The sequence below is a fragment of the Sinohyriopsis cumingii genome, chromosome 15 (assembly GCF_028554795.1).
Source record: "Sinohyriopsis cumingii isolate HCF-2022 chromosome 15, ASM2855479v2, whole genome shotgun sequence".
Lineage (NCBI taxonomy): Eukaryota > Metazoa > Mollusca > Bivalvia > Unionida > Unionidae > Sinohyriopsis > Sinohyriopsis cumingii.
In genome coordinates this window covers 111,578,473-111,600,842 of record NC_142975.1, presented here as the reverse complement: position 1 = coordinate 111,600,842, position 22,370 = coordinate 111,578,473, and the positions used below count along the sequence as shown (strand labels likewise).

Genomic DNA, 22,370 nt, shown 5'->3' with positions numbered 1-22,370 from the left:
CTCTCTCTCTCTCTCTCTCAAAGGTTATGTTTGAATTAGGAATCATCATGAATTTTTTAACACGTTATTCGGGAGTTCCAATTCCCAATTTTCCATAAACTGTCCTCTTAGTCGATGTAAATACCCCTCCCCCAAATCACGTTAGCTTGCAATTTATTTTACGGAGGATTCTTCGCGAATGGTATGACAGGAGGTAGTACCAGTGTGCGGGCCCCAATGAAAGAACATATTTTTTTCGCTTTATACAGGTGTAAAACAAAATAATTCAAAAGAGTCTGACCATCGTAATGAAACCATAGATTATTAGCAGTTGTCTTCATTGTATTTTTATGTGTTCAAATAGAACGCGTTGACTCAGTTTATTGACGATATTCTCATCGTCGTTATCGTAGATTGTATACAGCCCACCCTTGCGTCGCTTGACATGGCGATAACTTTGCATGTCAGTATATCCACACATACCCTATATCAACCTCCATGGTAAAATACTTTACTTTCCTAATATTTCAATACGATTTCATCCCATCCTCCTCTGTTTTAGAATATAGTTTCATTATTCATTTATTTGTACGTAAGAGAAAGAAGAAAAAAGTCATCCTTAAGGATGTTTTCGTTTAAATATTTTTGCGTTTATTTCTCATTCGACTTAATCGTGTTAAAAGTTTGCTCTTTTCTGCCGTATTGGGAATTCGAACCCTTTTGGTTTTTTTTAACCGTTTTTCTTTAAAGTCATTTAAGGATAAGCTTCTTGTCATGCTTTATTATGATTCGTTACGATATTTTGTTCATGGTTGTGTGCTTTTGATAACGTATCTCTTGAGATAATTATTACTGTCATATTTATGAAAGTAATAAAATCAGGACAAAGAGATAAAACTCATTGCACGAACATTTTGTATTACTGCTGTTGGAGATGATGTGCGCCATCTCTCTCTCTCTCTCTCTCTCTCTCTCTCACACACACACACACACACACACCCGGTACTGTTTAACTTTTTGATCTTTTAACGTGTCATTTACTAATATAACTCTTTTCAAAGTTTCAGGTCGGTATCATATTGAGTTCCAGCAAGTTCAGAATGCATCATTTCGGCGTGTTTTCTTGGGTGAGTACCTCAGTAAATTACACTACATTAGATCTAGTTTTTGTTGTTGTCCAAATCACGTCATCTGAACTATCGCTTGTTAAATACGGGGATTTAGAGTCTATGGAATATATATGTCAGACCCATGGAAATAGAAGTTTTTAATTTGAGTGGTTTTTTATTAATCTTTTTCCAGGAATATTGTATTTTAAAACGTTTCAGAGATATTTGCTACTTGTAGTAATGTAGTTTGCAGGTGATAATGATTATCTGGTAACCCTCCATACAAATGTGACCAATGCATGCCCGCCCCACCTGATCCCTCCCTCCACTCTCAGTAACTATGATTTGATTTAAAGGAAAGGATACACATCTTTTAAATACTCCTTTTCAACAGTATTAGATTTTTGTCCGTTAAGTTCAGTCAGTCGGGTTTTACATTTTACACCTAATGATACAAAAACTGTGACAAGACTTCTTAGACAATGGCAAAGTACGTGATAATAAAAGACTAAGCTCATGTGCCCCTTAATACTTTAATAAGGATAGGCTAGGCAGAATCACCAACAAGTGATATAGAACCTGGGGGTACGAATTGTTCATCATTCTCCGTAGCATAATCAGATTGGGGTTTGTTTCCAATAACAAACCGTGACCATAACCATGACAGATTTGAAATAAGAGCATTTGAAATGTCTGTCTTTATTCTGTTGCTTATTATTCAACCTGTATCAGAATCAAATTTGATTTCCCAAAGTAGTGCCAGCTTAAGATTTAGAAGTACTCGTATGAGACTGAGATGATTTTTTTACCCCCCCCCCCAAAAAAAAACCCCACTGAGAGGTTGACTTACTGACAAATTAAACTGTGAGTCAAGGAATAATCGTCAGCGGTGTGTGCAGCATTTTCGAAAGTTTCCACCATTTGTTCTTTGAGATGTTCTTGTACTAAATAACAACATGTTTCTTATTGCTCTAATTTACAAATTGAGTGATGTGGATCAAATCCCAAATAACCATAAATGTTCCATCACAAGTCCGAAAGTTCAGAATGTTCCAAATGAATTAAAATATTGAATATGCTGATGTGGCAGTTGTCTAGAATGTGATGATGTACCAGTTGTCTTGATGTATCATAATGATATGATCCAGAATGTATTGATTGAATTCACAATATTCCCAAAGTAATGTTTTAGTCCAAAGTTGATGAGCACTTTGTATTTCCAATAAATAAATTGAATAAATGATTCACCGCAAATTATTTCTGTAGGCCATAGTAAATGATTCCACAGACTACTTAAAACAGGAATAACTAATTTTGTTTTACCACATCCATGTTAAACTAATTTCATTTGATGTAAGACACAATAAAGTGCCCAAAATGTGGGTCATATCAGATGGAAAAATTAAAAAAATTCATAAATAAGGTCTAGCCTTGAACTTAAATTCATGTAAACATCCTTTAAAACAAAATGAAGTCAGATAGACACAACTCACAGCCATGACAATAGTCAGATTGGTGGACAGAAAATACTTCATCACTGAATTATGCGCTTTGATTGATGGTCACTCAAATTCAGTTTTGAGCCCTTATCTTGTGTATAACGAGAGGAATGTTTATGCATTGTGCTGTCCATTCTCAAGACAACCAAGAATATGAATGTGAGTGTATAATCTTCCACCTTTATTTCCAGCATGTTGTTTTAGCTGGGCAACCCTAGGCATATCAAATCGACATGGTCGATCACATACAGCACATACACTGCCCAACATAAAAACGGCTACATGGAATGGCAAGATTTTTTTAAAACAAGTGTTAGTGAATGGACACATGATGCAGTGAAACTTGCAATGAAAAACAGTGAAGTGCTGTCACCAGTGTTAACAATTTCTTTGTAACCACCAAGTTCAGATAGATCTATATACTTCTCACCCCATCCCCAACACACACACACATGTTCTAAAGTGTTTGTTTGTCTGTGTCCTTTGTCTACTGTTTTATCTTCCATACAAAACATATGCTCCCTTCCATCTCTGTCCTTTCAGTATGTGATAGTATAAAAACATGATATGTTCATATGTTAGTGTAAGCTTTTCTACAATTTTCATCTCTTACACATGCTTTGGATCAATATAGATAGAAGTTGTAAGGGTTTTTAATTTTCTTTATACTAGGATATAGTAGAGTCTTTTTATATTATTGCAGTATTGGTTCTATTTAACTACTCTTACACTTCTGTTAATAAGTGTTGGTTAAGTAAGTGTTGGTTAAGTTGATTAGGTGTTGGTTATGTGTGAGTGTGTCGTGACTAAAGTCCTTCTCTCTCTTTATCCATTTACTTACTAAATATTATGTTTTATGGACTAAATTATCTTCAATAAGTTAATGTTTCGTGTTGTAAACCTCCACACCCTCTGGTAAATAAAAGTTTATTTCAAGAAGAATCACTTCTAAACTTTAAAGTACTCATTTTAATGAAAGTCCCTTCATATTGACCTTTACTGACTTACAGACTGATTCTTTCATTTGGTCTAAAACTGGTGTAAGGTTATAATAATGATGGATCACCAGAGAACCCTTCAATTTTCAAGGCATCTTCCCCAGCATTTTACCTTTCGGCCTTTAAATCTGACATTTTTCATTTAGCAATGACAATGCAAATGCACAGCTTTATATTGACGTTCAGTCAAACTTGCTGCAGTGACTACTTGAATATGATGACCACATGTATAAAAAGGTAAATAGGTGCAATCCATCCATGTACATAAATTAATATTTATTTATTTGCCTATACATGTACAATGTTGGATTATGACTGATCATTATACATGTAAGTACTAGATTGACTGTGTTTATTGCAAAATGCATAATTTGTGACATTTTAGTTCTCTACATGATTATCATAAATATTTCTAACTTTGACTTTAAACTTGTTAGGGTGTTAGGATACTGTGTGTGTGTGTGATCTGGATTTTTAACATAAGCTTTAAAAAAAAATCATGTTGCTATGATGTCTGCAGTGTGGCAGTTTATAGTGATGTCTAGCACTGGGGCATCATGCCGCAGACATGTAGCATCATGTCACACCCAGTCACAATATCCTGACACCAGGTTGACCAGTCCTAACACTAACCTCTTAATGTGCCATATGAGAGAGCTGTTAGCATCATTTTTATAAGTAGTTAGTATGACTCGGCTGGAGTTAGAACCTGTGACCTCCCACATCTGAAGCTGACACTCTTATCACTTATGTTAATTAACAGATGGAATATAGTGGTAAAACCATTATTATTTCCTTGAATCAGTATACCCACATAAAGACAAATCATACTCCATATAATGTCTGTGTACCATATATACCCACATAAAGACACATCATACTGGAAATAGTGTGAACCCAAAAGATACCATGTATACTACATAAAGTCACATCATACTGCAAATAGTGTCGGTATATAGTATATACCCACATAAAGACTTGTTATACTGCAAATAGTGTCAGTATATGATATATACCCACATAAAGACACATCATACTGCAAATAGTGTCAGTATACCAAATATACACACATAAAGACTTCATACTGCAAATAGTGTCAGTATATCATATATACCCACATAAAGACACATCATACTGCAAATAGTGTAAACTTTGAATCAGTATACCATATATACTCATATAAAGACATTATACTGCAAGTAACCTCAGTATACCACATACACTAACATAAAGACACATAATCAGATGACAGATCTGGAGAAAGCTTGCCAGTAGCTTCTCGTGGGTCAGTGGTTCTTTCTGGGATTTTCCTGGGTTCTTCCTACACCATTTATACTGGCTGCCATGTATAGCCTATCTTGTGCTGAAAAATGACGTTAAACCCTACAACAACAACCACCACCACCTTAAATAATATGTAAAACTCATAGCACTGACTTTGTACATAATGTGATGACAGACATCGACCTTCAGTGTCCACCTTAAATAATACGTAAAACTCATAGCACTGACTTTGTACATAATCTGATGACGGATCTGAGTCTTCAATGTCCACCTTAAATAGTATGTAAAACTCATAGCATTGACTTAGCACATAATCTGATGACAGATCTGGGTTTTCAATGTCCACCTTAAATAATATGTAAAACTTGCAGCACTGACTTTATACATAATCTGATGACAGATCTGGGTCTTCAATGTCCACCTTAAATAATATGTAAAACTCATAGCATTGACTTTATACATAATCTGATGACAGATCTGGGTCTTCAGTGACCACCTTAAATAATACATAAAACTCATAGCATTGACTTTGTACATAATCTGATGACAGATCTGGGTCTTCAGTGACCACCTTAAATAATTTGTAAAACTCATAGCATTGACTTTGTATATAATCTGATGACAGATCTGGGTCTTCAGTGTCCACCTTAAATAATACATAAAACTCATAGCATTGACTTTGTACATAATCTGATGACAGATCTGGGTCTTCAGTGACCACCTTAAATAATACATAAAACTCGTAGCATTGACTTTGTATATAATCTGATGACAGATCTGGGTCTTCAATGTCCACCTTAAATAATACATAATCTGATGACAGATCTGGAGAAAGCTTGCCAGTAGCTTCTCGTGGGTCAGTGGTTCTTTCTGGGATTTTCCTGGGTTCTTCCTACACCATTTATACTGGCTGCCATGTATAGCCTATCTTGTGCTGAAAAATGACGTTAAACCCTACAACAACAACCACCACCACCTTAAATAATATGTAAAACTCATAGCACTGACTTTGTACATAATCTGATGACGGATCTGAGTCTTCAATGTCCACCTTAAATAATACATAATGTGATGACAGACATCGACCTTCAGTGTCCACCTTAAATAATACGTAAAACTCATAGCACTGACTTTGTACATAATCTGATGATGGATCTGAGTCTTCAATGTCCACCTTAAATAGTATGTAAAACTCATAGCATTGACTTAGCACATAATCTGATGACAGATCTGGGTTTTCAATGTCCACCGTAAATAATATGTAAAACTTGCAGCACTGACTTTATACATAATCTGATGACAGATCTGGGTCTTCAATGTCCACCTTAAATAATATGTAAAACTCATAGCATTGACTTTATACATAATCTGATGACAGATCTGGGTCTTCAGTGACCACCTTAAATAATATGTAAAACTCATAGCATTGACTTTGTATATAATCTGATGACAGATCTGGGTCTTCAATGTCCACCTTAAATAATACATAAAACTCATAGCATTGACTTTGTACATAATCTGATGACAGATCTGGGTCTTCAGTGACCACCTTAAATAATACGTAAAACTCATAGCACTGACTTTGTACATAATCTGATGACGGATCTGAGTCTTCAATGTCCACCTTAAATAGTATGTAAAACTCATAGCATTGACTTAGCATATAATCTGATGACAGATCTGGGTTTTCAATGTCCACCTTAAATAATATGTAAAACTTGCAGCACTGACTTTATACATAATCTGATGACAGATCTGGGTCTTCAATGTCCACCTTAAATAATATGTAAAACTCATAGCATTGACTTTATACATAATCTGATGACAGATCTGGGTCTTCAGTGACCACCTTAAATGATACATAAAACTCATAGCATTGACTTTGTACATAATCTGATGACAGATCTGGGTCTTCAGTGACCACCTGAAATAATATGTAAAACTCATAGCATTGACTTTGTAGATAATCTGATGACAGATCTGGGTCTTCAGTGTCCACCTTAAATAATACATAAAACTCATAGCATTGACTTTGTACATAATCTGATGACAGATCTGGGTCTTCAGTGACCACCTTAAATAATACATAAAACTCATAGCATTGACTTTGTATATAATCTGATGACAGATCTGGGTCTTCAATGTCCACCTTAAATAATACATAAAACTCATAGCATTGACTTTGTATATAATCTGATGACAGATCTGAGTCTTCAATGTCCACCTTAAATAATACATAAAACTCATAGCATTGACTTTGTATATAATCTGATGACAGATCTGGGTCTTCAGTGACCACCTTAAATAATACATAAAACACATAGCATTGACTTTATACATAATCTGATGACAGATCTGGGTCTTCAATGTCCACCTTAACTAATATGTAAAACTCATAGCATTGACTTTATACATAATCTGATGACAGATCTGGGTCTTCAGTGTCCACCTTAAATAATACCTAAAACTCACAGCATTGACTTTATGCATAATCTGATGACCGATCTGGGTCTTCAGTGTCCACCTTAAATAATACCTAAAACTCACAGCATTGACTTTATACATAATCTGATGACAGATCTGGGTCTTCAGTGTTGTCTTTAAATCATAGTTAAAATCAATAACATGGCTCTGTCTGTGCATTGTGTTTCAGGAGATCTGGGTGAAAGCATTCTGATTAAAATCAGCTCTTGACTGTCCTATGTAGGTCAGTGGAGATCAGATTTTAATCAGATTGGGGTGAAAGTTATTTACACATGGAAATACATGTACATTATACATGATTACATGTACATCCAGCATGTACTTGGTGAAAGTTCATAATGGTCATCTTGTAATAGCAAGAAATAGCCATTCTAAACAGGTCAATAAACCATGTCAAATGTTGTGAGAAAAAAATGTAAAAACTTAAATGATCTCAGTAAAATGCATAAATAAAATAACTATTTCAACAATTATATATATATTTATACATTTATTTTTATTTTTCAAGCAAATATATATGTACAACATATTTACATAAACAGGGATTTTTTTCAGCAGGTTTGAAATATTCTTCAACAATAACAAGTTCAACTGTTTCTGTAGATATTTTATAAAAATATGGCGTACCAAAACTAGAGAATTGATTAATAAGGCAACAGTAGGTAATATGCTGTTTGAATTAACAATTAAACTAATATATACAGTTCATTATTTCCACTTCATACTGCTCAATATTTTGAATAAAAAATTGACTTTGTATATTTATAAGCCAAGTGATATCTGATAGGAGTAATATGAAAAAAGTAAACATCTTTACATCTTTAATCAAGATGTCTTTCATAAAGTAAAGTTTATGTTTTCACACTGTCATACCACTTGCCACACTACAATAACATGATTTTTCTCATACTGTAATACTACTGATATAATTATTTATCTCACAGTAAAACTACTCATGTGATGCTGCAATAAAAGATTTTATTATCATACTATAACACTACTGATCTTATACTGCTATACCATCTGTATTTCTCATACTGTAATACAATTCATCTCATATGACAGTAACACTTAATTTTTTCTCATACTATAATACCACTGATGTTATAAAGCTACACCATTGATATTTCTCATAGACATATAATGTGATACTAATATCATACTGTAATGATGTAATGACACTGAATTTTCTGCCCTGGAAAATGAATGTGTATTTTTTAATCTTAGGATGTTTATAAACAAATACACAGCTTTGTAAAAGTTTTCCATTCACTTCTATTATAAACTCCTCTTGAAAACATTGTTTTTAATCATTCACAACTAAAAACATTTTTAAAAATTGACAGACAACAATGGCCTTTCCAATTAACTTTATCAGCTTATATATGTGTACCTGGTCCTTGTAAATCCTCATGTACTGCTACAAAAGAGACATTTTCTAAACAAGGGAACCCTGCTTTGATGCAGCAGTTTGTAAATGCTGACCAAGTTATATAATGAACCATGTTACAACAAGAATGATAGAAAATTATATGAATGTGTTATGTACTGAACTGTGTTATAATGCAAATGAAAGAAAACTCAAGACTGTATGATGTACTGAACTGTGGTACAGTAAGAATAATAGAAAATCCATGAATGTTATGCACCATAATCTACTGTAGTGAGAAGATAGAAAACTCATCAATGCATTATGTACCTAACTGGATGTATAATGAGAATTATTGAAAAATCGGGGCCCCGAGTGGCCGAGTGGTCTAAAGCACACTCCATTACGGATCACTGCCATCTCACCTCTGTGTTCATAGGTTCGAGTCTCGGATTCAGCCAACATGGGTATGTGAGAAAGCTTGCCAGTAGCTTCTCGAGGGTCGGTGGTTCTTTCTGGGGTTTTCCCCGGGTTCTTCCTCCACCATTAATACTGGCTGCCATGTATAGTCTATCGTGTGCTGAAAAATGGCGTTAAACCCTACAACAACAACAATATTGAAAAATCATTAAAGCATAATGTAACAAACTGGTAGTACAATAAGAATTACAGAAAATTCATGAATACCTAATGTAACAAACTATACTATAAAGAGTATGATATATTTAATTGGGTGTGTGTGTGACAAAACACCAAACATATAGTAATCATTTCACTACATGCCAATTTGTGTAACAACTGACTTATTTTTATGTGTCATCTTGGTAGATGTTTTAGTAATGTCAGGGATTAAGAGACATCTAGGACAAAAACTGTAGCCTTTAAACAACTGTGTTATATTTGAATCTGTGTTATACTGAACTGCATTATAGCAGGGTTCCCTGAATCTGTGTTATACTGAATTGCTTTATAGCAGGGTTTTTTGAATCTGTGTTATACTGAACTGCATTATAGCAGGGTTCTTTGAATGTGTGTTATACTGAACTGCATTATAGCAGGGTTCTTTGAATCTGTGTTATACTGAACTGCATTATAGCAGGGTTCCCTGAATCTGTGTTATACTGAACTGCATTATAGCAGGGTTCCCTGAATCTGTGTTATACTGAACTGCATTATAGCAGGGTTCTTTGAATGTGTGTTATACTGAACTGCATTATAGCAGGGTTCTTTGAATGTGTGTTATACTGAACTGCATTATAGCAGGGTTCCCTGAATCTGTGTTATACTGAACTGCATTATAGCAGGGTTCTTTGAATCTGTGTTATACTGAACTGCATTATAGCAGGGTTCCCTGAATCTATGTTATACTGAACTGCATTATAGCAGGGTTCCCTGAATCTATGTTATACTGAACTGCATTATAGCAGGGTTCTTTGAATCTGTGTTATACTGAACTGCATTATAGCAGGGTTCCCTAAATCTGTAACACAAACTGACACAATATCAAAATGTATCAAACTGTAGTTATTCAGATCATATCAACAAATTTGCATATGTAACTGTGTTTTTTTTTGCATCAGTTTTCATTAAACTATTTGAAATTTTGACTTAATGTCTGTTTCTTATAATATTTTTGTAACATTAGTAGATAAGGTATGTTTGCCTGTGGAATGTTGTGGTTCCAATAACATCATTCCTGTATCAAAAATGGACTCATCCATATCTATCTGGGCAAACATGGCTGATTGCATGTGCACAAAAAAACCCCTCTATTTCAGCATGTACTGAATGAGTGGCATTGCTCTGTATATACAAGTGATGTGGAAATGATTCAGTACTCATGTTACATTATCAGTACTCATTTTCATTATCAGTACTTGTGTTACATTATCAGTACTCTTGTTACATTATCAGAACTTGTTACATTATACAGGAAGGTATGTGGACATAAAACAAAACATTATTTATTGTTGAACCTGAAAATGCTGCAATCATAATAGCAAAATAAAGTCAATATCTCAATAGTTTGTATGCAAAAATATGTACTGTAATGCAAAGGCACTAAGATTTCTTTTAACATTAAGGCAGTATTTCTAGAATTCTGGTATGGAATTGCAGCAATAAGTCCATTTTCATAAGATTCAGCTAAGTTTTCTTAAGCTTCGGTGAGATCGTCATTAAAATAAAGATGGATGGCTCGAAGGAATGTGTCATCATTCATACTGAGCTTGTAGAATTCCTCATCGTCATCTTCAATGCCATTCTGCTCGAGTGTTTTGTACATATCAAGATTTTTTCCATCATACTTCCACGTGTAGCTGGCAGCATGTGCATTGTATTTTAAATACCTCTGTAAGATCTCAGACATGATTTCCTCTGAACACACCTGAAATTTAAATGAATGTTTGAATTGTGTTCTAGCTAAAAATGCAGTTTGCATTTAAAAATGTAAACTTGTATTTCATGACATGTATAATCACAAGCACAAATTGAATCATGTACCTATACACCTTTCATAGTTGACAACAGAAGGAAGCAATATATTTAAAAAAAATTAAAAAAAGTTTTAAAAATTCTGAATCAATAATGAAGCAATCATAGCTTGAAAAAAAGAGAATCATGGCATTACTGAGAATCTAGCAGTCAACATGACAGATTTGTGATGATATAGGTACCATTGAGTCATAACAGACAATGTTGCAGGTTTATGGTGATACAGGTACCACAGAGTCATAACAAACAGTCGACATTGCAGGTTTGTGGTGATACAGGTACCATAGAGTCATAACAGACAACATTCCAGGTTTGTGATGATACAGATACTATAGAGTCATAACAGACAACATTGCAGGTTTGTGGTAATACATGTACCATAGAGTCATAACAGTCATCACTGCAGGTTTGTGGTGATACATGTACCACAGAGTCATAAGTCAACATTGCAGGTTTGTGGTGATACAGGTACCATGGTCATAACAGACATTGCAGGTCTGTGGTGATACAGGTACCATAGAGTCAAAAGAGGCATTGCAGGTTTGTGGTGATACAGGTACCATAGTCATAACAGACAACATTGCAGGTTTGTGGTGATGCAGGTACCATAGAGTCATAACAGACAACATTGCAGGCTTGTGGTTATATAGATACCATAGAGTCATAACAGACAACATTGCAGGTTTATGGTTATATATATATATATATATATATATATATATATATATATATATATATATATATATATATATATATATATATATATATATATATATATATATATATATATACCATAGAGTCATAACAGACAACATTGCAGGTTTGTGGTGATACAGGTACCATAGAGTCATAACAGTTTACACCTTTAGAGTATCTTACAAGAAGTGTAAAATTTTACATGGAGTGATTCATTCCAAACCATCAATTACTAAAATTCAAATCAAATATAAATTGTAAATTCAAACTGGTAAATATTTGACTCAAACAAAATTCTGACAGCTTGTTAATAACAATAGTTGCAATACTTGCTATTGCAGCAAATCTCGAGGTTAAAAATCTCCACCTCAGTTAAGTTCTCTCTTTAATTATTACTGTATTTAATCCATGTAGTATATAGGATAAACAATAAAAGCAAAACATACCTATATGTTACAATTTACTATCCACCTTCACATATATTCTTTGAGTCCTGCAAACCTTTTGTTTATTAATATTCTGTTAATTGTCAACATGACAAAGCATCATCATCATCATCATTGCCACCACCATCAACATTGTAATCACCACCATCTCCACCATCATCAGCATTGTAATCATCACCACCACCACCACCAACCATCATTGTCATCATCATCATCATCCACTATCTACTTCTTTTATTTGAATTACTAAAATGAATCTTAAAATGTTTTTCTTATTCCTTTGATCTGACATTTTTTCAATAAAAAGAAAAAAAATTGGATCTTAAAGGATAAAATGACTATACCTCCAGGGTTTGCTCTTGTGATGTGAGGGTGTTGATAATTTTGATAGTTCTGGTTTTCTTGGACAGGATTCCAACTAGGTATTCATCATCCTTCCACCAGGGCCGGCCAAAGTCATTAGCCCAGTTGGAGTCTGGATATGGAGGTGGGATGTGAACAAATCTGCCATTGGGGCAATAAGGAATGACACAGCCTGTCAAGGGATCGATATGTGTCCGAATCTGAAACATATAAACTAAAATTACTTATTGCTTATTTACTTTAATTGTTTCAATAAATTATTACAATTTATTATATATTAAGTTCTAGATAACTGTTTAAACTAAGGTGTAACATGATCACTGATGTGGAGGAAACCAGATAACAAAGAAATTAACCACATATCCAGATGGTGACAATAAGCCCTTGCAAGTGTCTAACGATCAAGTTTGACTCAGGTGCAAAAGAACATTGTTACTGATTCAGGGATCAAGTCTGGCTGATGTGTTAAATAACAGTGTTACTGATTCAGGGATCAAGTCTGGTTGAGGTGTTAAAGAACAGTGTTAATGAATCAGGGATCAAGTCTGGCTGATGTGTTAAACAAGTGTTACTGATTCAGGGATCAAGTCTGGTTGAGGTGTTAAAGAACAGTGTTACTGAATCAGGGATCAAGTCTGGCTGATGTGCTAAAGAACAGTGTTACTGATTCAAGGATCAAGTCTGGCTGAGGTGTTAAAGAATAGTGTTACTGATATTCAGGGATCAAGTCATATCAGATTTTCAGCTATTATAGCAGTTTTTCATTTTTTTAAACATATTTTGGAACTTTTGGCGAGTTTGACTTTTTGATTAGGCATGATTAATCCAAAACCATTTTAGGTAGACAAATGTAATTATCTTAGGCATAATTGTATTATATACATGACTTGACTACACTGCCAGCTATTACAACAATTTTCCATATTTTGGGGCACATTGCTGAGACTTAAAATTTTGGATAAAAAAACAAACTGTTAGCACAATTAAGCGAAAACTATTTCAGATAGCCAAATAAAATTTGGTTTTCCATATCTGTCAAAGACAGTTGTTATATAGATAAGCTAATTATGAAACAGCATTATCTAGTCAAAGGGAGATAATCTATATCAACAGAAAAGCATAAATAGGTTATTTCATTTCTGTATAAAATTAATATTTGTGACAACATGAAGCCCATATTAGAATTTAAATACACATATATTCATTCAAGTATTCTAATTTAGAAAAAGAAGGAAAATAAATCAAACAATTTCTGCCTATAAAAATATCTTGGTAAATTACTTAAGTAAACAAATTACCTTTTAAAAAGGACATGTGGCAACAGCTAGTGTTAGGGTGGTGTTTAGCTGTTATTAAGTAAAATTCATTTCGTAGCTTTTTTCTTTTTCAAAGAGAAATACAATGTAAAATTCAATCAAATAAACAAATACCAAACTATCTTATGTGAAAAATGATGCTTGGAGTTTACCATTGATTTCTTTGTAGCCAAAAGGACTAGTAGATTGAGAAATTATCTAGTCCTGACGAATCTTGACTTTTCCTTTCCATTATATGTTGACTGATGACTATTGAAACTTACTAGCCATAAGATTATTTAAATTAAGAAAAATAATAGTTTGAAAATTTACTAGCCTTGGGCTATTTAAATAATGAAAAGTAATAGTTTGAAAATGTAATAGCCTTGGGCTAGCAGACTGCTTCTAATTTCGAGCCCTAGACTGCATTACATATCCTGTTATCTACAGACATTATTTTTAAATCTTTATTTTGGACAACATAATCTTTCATACAAAGATTTTTTTAATTTTATTATATAGCCCCCAAAATAGTACTGTATATACTTTCTTAAAAAGCTGAGCACAACTGCAAATATCACAGACCCTGATCTGCCATCACATAATGCACCTGCTGATCAGGGTCTATGTCATTTGTTTTAATGATTACTCCTAACAAACATTATAGACACATATCTGCAGCCACATTTGGGTCTATGCAATTTGCATCTGGACTGAACTTGTGAAAGAGTATTTATGGTAATTCATGTATATAGGTAAATGACTCTGTAAAGTTCAACTAAACCTCCCATGTATAAACAAATAAAGGAAACTTAAAACTCAAACTTTTAACTAGAACATTAAACTGAACTAACAAGTATAACAATAAAAGATAAAATTAACAAACATTATAATTGGCAAACACATTTTTTCTTATTAAAATGCATGGAGGAAAAAGTTCTGCAAGTACTTACATACATTTCGTCGTCCTGGGAATATAAATTTTGAATCTTATATTTCATTATTTAGATGAAGCTGTATAATAAACAATTGGACAATAACTCTTTCTGTTTCTGTGTGTCTGTATAATATAAATATTATATCTTAAAGAAAACAGCAAAAGCTGTATGTGACATTATATAAATCCTTATCCAGATCATTCTACAAATTGAAATAAAGGACAGTATTTGGATTATGCTTCATGTGCATTCTGAATATATATTTACATATCTTTTGCGGCCTTAACAAAATCTTCCATCAAGCTGAAGAGCAGAACCTTACCATTGTTATAGAAAAAGTCACACACAGGTCATGTAGGCATTCAACACCAATTATTTCAGTAATGGCTGTCATTTTATAGAATTTGATTCTACATACCTTTAAGTTGGAAGTAATCACTTCATTTGGATTCTTATACATCCACATTCCTGGAAGGTCATTATTTACACACCCCAAAAAGTGCATATCATGAAATCAATGTTAAAGTATGTAGACATTTTTGGATGAAATGAACCTAAAGGTGTGAACCAGTACAATCCGGTTTGAATGTCGTGTGCTGTGATGTCACAATGCACACTACGCATATTGATAAACAAATTTTGTATCACCCAATATTATGATGATTCCACTCAAGTGTTTTTTTCTTGACCCAAATTGAATCAATGGTCACCATTGTAAAAGACCATAAAGATCGATAATTTTCCATTTAATAAATTATCCATGTATCCATGTAATAAATTATCCATGTAAATAATTATCCATGTAATTAACTATCCATGTAATAAATTATCCATGTAAATAATTATCCATGTAATAAATTATCCATGTAAATAATTATCCATGTAATTAACTATCCATGTAATTAATTATCCATGTAATAAATTATCCATGTAAATAATTATCCATGCAATTAACCATCCATGTAATAAATTATCCATGTAATTAATTATCCAATATAATACATTATCCATGTAATTAATTATCCAAGTATGAATACGTTTTAGTGAAGACATGTGACTGCTACTATTCAATGACACATTTTAAGTTGCTTAAGACTTCAGAAACCATCTAGGAAAAAAAACAAAAAAAACTGCAGTTTTACAGATTGCACAGAAAAATATGCAGAAAGTTAGTAAAAACTCATTGTTTCTTATAAAATTAAGTGAATGATTTACTTTTGTATAAGCAGCACAGATCTGACAAGTTATCCATGTAATAAATTATCCATGTAATAACATTTGACAAGTTATACATGTAATAAATTATCCATGTAATAACATTTGACAAGTTTGTAGTTTATATACACTACTTCACATTCAGGTGCTGGGATCCTCTGAAACAGATATTAAAAAAATAAATTGCATTTAACATATTTTAGGGTAGGGATTCCTGCCAAATAAATAGAGACTGAGTTTATTTTTAAATTGTTTTCTTTTCTTCTTTATACAAATTGTTTGGAGCTAGATTCCTGAAGAACCATTAAATTTGCTGTGGCCATTTTTAAATTTTTTTTTTTTCTTCTTTTCTCTTCCAATGTCTTTGAAGCTAGATTCTGAATGGAGAGCAAATCAATTTCTTCTGGACATTTTTAAATGTTTTTTTCTTCTCTTTTTACACATATTTGAAGCTAGATTTCTGAAGAATAGCAAATTAATTTGGTGTGACTTTTTTAATATACAGTTTTGTAGCTAGATTCCTAAATAACTGCAAATTAATTCAGTTAAATTAGTTAATTAAGCCATTTTAATTCAGTTTTCCTAATTTGAAGCTAGATTAATCAAGATCAACAAATTAGTTTGCTGTGGCCATTTTTAAATTGTTTCTTTTCTCTTCATTTATATTTTTGTAACCATATTCCTCAAGAACAGCTAATTAATTTAGTGTCAAGATAGTTAAAATTGTTTTTTAAAAATCTTTTTGTATATATCATTGTAGCTAGATTCTTGAGGAACATAAAATTAATTTTGGTGTGGTTTTATTATCCTGATCATAGAGACATTTACTTAGTGAAGACAGTCAGTAGTCTGGATAATTATCCATGTGTACTGGATTGCATAGTGGCAATCACCTATGTGGTTCTGGGTTGAATCCTTAGTGCCAACAGATAGTCAATCCAAACTATCTAGGTTACTGTTAATTATTAGAACTTAACCATGAAAAATAAATAAAGTTTATATTAGTTGTGCTTCGTGAAAAGTGCAGATTCTGTAAAACAATGTGATTGACATTGTACTGTTGTTTAGGTACCAGTACACAGTACATAAAGCAGACTCACACTTTTGGTCTTTTGACTGAACCAATGGGAAATGTCTTGACCAGCAGCTTGTACAATAGGCTTTAGTAGCACATCACCTGTTGAATGCAGAAATATATTATTATAATTATTATTATTATTATTATTATTCTTCAAAAGAGCAGTACTGTCTGCAAAGCAGGCTCTTGTAAATACCAGAAGTGTGAAGCACTGTAGCATCTATATCAGGGTCCAATGGAAAAACATTTGTTTCCAATTTTCCATTTCAGGTTTTTATGTCCACCATATGGCAGCACATATTTTATTATATTATTATTTCGTTATGTCCATACATCCATCTGCAACCAATTTTGTTTCCACACAATAACTTATGTTGTACATCACTTACAGCTGCCAGATGTTTGGAATGGCTTGCACTTCTGTAAGGAAGAAACATATCAATTCTGGGGTCAAAGGTCAAGGTCATTACTACTCCCAAGACAAAAATGGCTTTTGTACAATAACATTTGTTCTACATCTCATACCTGGAAAAAAAAATTGAGAATGGCTTGCACCTATGAGTAAGGGAATAACTAACAGGTTTGGGGGTCGAAAAGTTAAAGTCAGTGTGACTAAAAGAATGAAAATGGTTTCCGTATACATATAACAACACTAACACTACATGAATGACCTGGACCAAACTTTGTAGATGGTTTGCACTGTAAGGAGGTAGCCTATCGATTTTTGAGTCTTTGGTTCAAATGTCAAGGTCATTGTACACATGGTAAGAAAGGAGTCCATTGATTTTGAGTAAAATGTCAGACATCAAGTTCATTTTGACTGAAAAAAAGATAGCTCATACTTTATGTTTAGAAGCTGCCGATTGATTCTGGAGTCAAATGGTCAAAGGTCAAGGTCATTATTACTAAAAGTAAAATTGGTATTATAGAATAACTTTTGTTCTAGTGCAAGATCATTGATCACTCATAAAAAAACTTACACATTCTCATGTATAAAAGTCAGTGGTCACAGTCATGGTAGGTTTAATAAGAAAGTAATGGTTTCTACATCTTATATCTTAGACCTACACTTTTGACCACTGTAATTACAAAAACTGAAGCTAAAGTATTTACTTGAAATAGCACAAGGTACACTAACCTCGCCTGTCTTCTTGAAATACAGAAATGAATATTCAGTGTAGGCATTAATACTGTCTGAAAATGTACTTATGTTTGATTTTTTGATATTCTAAAATTAATAAGTTATTGGCTCATTTAATTATAATAGTGAAAAGAGACATACTGAGGTAAAATCTTCTATGAGATGCACATCAGAAATAAGGTCTAAATGTGTACTCTCAAACCCAAATCATTTAGATATCAAAATAAAGAAAAATGTTTATTCTTTGCCTCAGATGCAGGAGGTCATAGGTGTGAACCCCAGCCAAATCATACCGATAACTTATAAAATGGTACTAGCATGCCTATGAGGTTAGTGTTAGGACAGGTCATCCAGGTGTCAGGATAATGTAACTGGTTGGTACATCATGCCACATGTCTGTGCTATGATAACCCAGTGCAAGACATCACTTTAAATGTCACACTGCAGACATGTAGTAATATGACTCAGAGTGTTAAAGCTACATGAAAAATAAAAATCCACAAAAAGGATACACACACCTCATCTTTTTTTAAAACAGTGGGCAAAATCAGGTGAATATCTTTTCTTGACATACTTAATCTGCACAAAAAAAAAATACTAAAAATGTGGAGTGGAAACATAAAGGTAAATTTGGTTGAAATCAAAGTTTTCAAGGTAAAGTAATGCTGCAAAAAACCAGTTTAGGATGACGGTAAGCTAGGGACCACAACTCTTTTAAGTGATAATATGATTAACACAAATTAAAGTCAATCACAGTTGCATCAGTAAAGCTGTATGCCAGTGTGATGCTGCAGAAACCAAAGTCTGGATGATGGGCATTCAAGGACATAACTCCTGTAATGGATTTACTGGAATGCTGGAAATTAAACTCATTCAGGGTCTTGTCACTGTTGATTTGAATGCAAAATTTACTAGAAATCCAGCAATCACTAGTGACATTAAACTGCTGAAACAATAGTTTCAGGGGGAGGCAATCAGGGACCATAACTCGTCAAGGTCTAATATAAAAAAATCTTGATACCAAATATAGTCCAAATAAATAATTTCCAAAGAAATTTTTAACAATAGACAGTGTGATTACTATAGGGCTTTACTGATTTCATTCAGCAGAACCATACAAATTACAAAATAATAAAATGACCAATAAAAGTCAATGAAACATAAATTTAAAATTTATTTATCGATCATCACCATAAAATGCATCAGTACAATAAACTCCCAATTTACTCTTATTTGACTTATCCGAATCTCACATTTATGCAAATTAATATTAACACAAAAGCAGAAAAATGCACATGGAGACATGCATTATTCACATATATGTGTAAATGTATAGCATGGGTTCCCAAGCATGAACTGCCATTTTTTTATGTGTTTAACAGGAATGAAGATCCTGTTCCCCATTGATGGCTGGAATGAAGATTGTATGCTGTCCATTTTTTAATTTTTGTGTGCGTTTCTTATAATGCAACTGAATAAATATGTTTTGCAACATAATAAATAAAGCATTGGCTCAAAAAAAAGGTATTTTGATACCCTTGGTGTCATAAATGTGAAGTATAATAAGGAATGCAACCCCTCATGTGTCTAATATTCCTATGTGAAAATTCACCTGGATTTCCATGAATTCAACATATACAAGGTTTCTCATCAAATCATACAACATGTAAATCAGAGGGTTTACTATAAAGGTTTAGACATGATACTGGCCAATAGTCAAGGGTCATGAAAAAGTCTTCTCTCTGATTCTAAAGTACTGGTGCATCCAGCCTGTTGGTTTGAAGTCAAACATCTTATCAACATAAGTTTAAAATATTCTCCTTAACCTACTGTACACAGGCTATGAACATGCATGTTCCCTGATGTCATGTCATATTGAACAACTCATACATAGCAGCATGCTTTGTTCACATACAGTTTTAACCTTGAGTCCTTTACAACATGTAAAATAAGACTCGCATGATTTCAAGTTTTTCTCATTCTTGGAGGCCAGATTTTAAACTGCTTTTCCCAGTTTATTAGAGAGGTTTCAGATGAATCTATGATATAAAATTATGGGGAACACTCCCAGAAAAATAGTTATTAAATTTGAGGGTGCTCTTATATTTTACCAGGCATAAATGTTTTTATAGCCCTATAGCCATCTGAGGTAAAGGTACATACTTGATTAAAATCAGCTTTACAATCATTACACAAAGTAAAGCTAACCATGGTAGGATTACAGTTTCTGAATATCTGCAATAGTAGATCTTGGATGAATCAATAAACCATAGGGTGTTCCAGATGCATACCACATGCTATGATGTTCTCTTGGTCTCACCATGTACTGGCTGCCGTATTTTGGTGCAACTATTAGTGACCATACCTCTTAGTCATTTCATTCACTGATTTATAAGTTCTAACCTGACTGTCACCAATGGGTCCCGAACACTCAACTTGATCATGTTTCAAATAAATGGGACTTTCTTTAGTAACATGGTTGCCCTATCTGCATGGATGAGTCTGTTTTCATGCAACAGATATGATGTAGTTCACCATCTTTGATAATCTCAACAATACTGTGAATTTTGGAGTTAAATCTCTTGAACATATGTATACCAGAGTTCTTTCTTTTTATTTGTTCAATTTATTTTTAGATATATTAAGACAAGAAGGATCTGATTAAGTTCTGCACAATTTTTACATCCTTGATGCTTTGTTTTTAAAATCAGTAGGTGGATAAACAAAATGGAGAGTGTGTGAGTTACACCCAGGTGTTTTTCCCCACATATATTGCTCATGCTTGTGATAATACTCTTACATTCTTAATTTTCTTATTCTTATTTCACCTAAAATGAAATGTAAGATCCAGACAAAAATTTAATCTTAAAAATTGCTCTTAATGTCCTCTAAGCTAGCAATGCATAATATCCTAAAACAATAGGCACGCATTATGAATATGGCATCGAACAGTGAAACAAAAATTCTGTGATTTGCACACTACTTACAAAAGCAAACACAATCTGCTTGGTAACTTGTTGTTGTTGTAGGGTTTAACGCCATTTTTCAGCACATGATAGGCTATACATGGCGGCCAGTATTAATGGTGGAGGAAGAACCTGGGAAAACCCCTGGAAAGAACCACCGACCCTTGAGAAGCTACTGGCAAGCTTTCTCACATACCCACATTGGCCGAATCCGAGACTCGAACCTACGAAGACAGAGGTGAGATGGCAGTGATCCGTAACAGAGAGTGCTTTAGACCATTTGGCCACTCAGGGCCCCTGCTTGGTAATTAAAACTGTAATTTTATTTCTCCATTTACATCCACAATATCAGTTTGTAGCCTCAACTTGTTCAAATGTAAGTTGAGACTACAATATTGTAGCTAGACATATTTGTGCCGGAATCCACAGTAAACCATCATACATGATTATCTTGTAGAATGAAATTATTTTAATTATAGACAAAAGAAACCTTTTATAACAGCCATAAAAACTGTAAATACAAAACTGAAGGTGTGCACAAATTATGGTCTAAATGGAATTCTGGTTTTTGACATAAAAAAAAGAAATGTTTACAAATTTGCTGCAATATTGAGTGTCCAGTTCATGTCTTGAATTTTGTGTTAGTTTGATATTTGTGCTTGATATATGGATATATGGCCATCAAATCAATTGAATATCAGGGAAAAAATAAAACAAATATGAGAGAGAGAGAGACTTAATTACAAACCTTTGTACCTATCACATAACGGTGTCAAGTTAAATACTCTTCCCAAAAATGAAACCCACAAATCATCGACGGTATTATGCACCCTAACCTCCGCTGGAGTAAAGTATTTTGGCCGAACTGAACTCATTTCGAAGACGAATAGATTTTCCTGCTTCCAGCAGTTGCTAATGCCAACTGAACAACGGAAGTAGATAACAAATTATATTTCTTAAAAGAACAACACGATATAATTTTCTTTACAACTAAAATTCAAATCAGAATGTAATAAT

At 33.3% G+C, this 22,370-nt stretch overlaps 2 protein-coding genes across 2 annotated transcripts in view; one reads left to right on the top strand and one right to left on the bottom strand.

The window, feature by feature from the left end:
• LOC149782491 (N-alpha-acetyltransferase 38, NatC auxiliary subunit-like) overlaps nucleotides 1–22,370 on the top strand; it is a 42,148-nt gene that overhangs the window by 1,567 nt on the left and 18,211 nt on the right. Inside the window, exon 2 of the mRNA XM_089933910.1 lies at nucleotides 1,041–1,106. Within this exon, the coding sequence (XP_089790036.1) occupies nucleotides 1,080–1,106 (27 nt within the window). The 5' untranslated portion in view covers nucleotides 1,041–1,079. The remainder of the gene's footprint in view (nucleotides 1–1,040; nucleotides 1,107–22,370) is intronic.
• On the bottom strand, nucleotides 7,824–22,271 carry LOC149782492 (cytochrome b5 domain-containing protein 1-like). The gene is made up of 4 exons (XM_089933909.1): nucleotides 22,102–22,271; nucleotides 17,269–17,345; nucleotides 12,702–12,920; nucleotides 7,824–11,108 (listed from the first exon to the last, which is right to left on the bottom strand). The coding sequence occupies exons 1-4, from the start codon at nucleotides 22,226–22,228 to the stop codon at nucleotides 10,878–10,880; spliced, it is 654 nt and encodes a 217-aa protein (XP_089790035.1). The 5' UTR covers nucleotides 22,229–22,271; the 3' UTR covers nucleotides 7,824–10,877.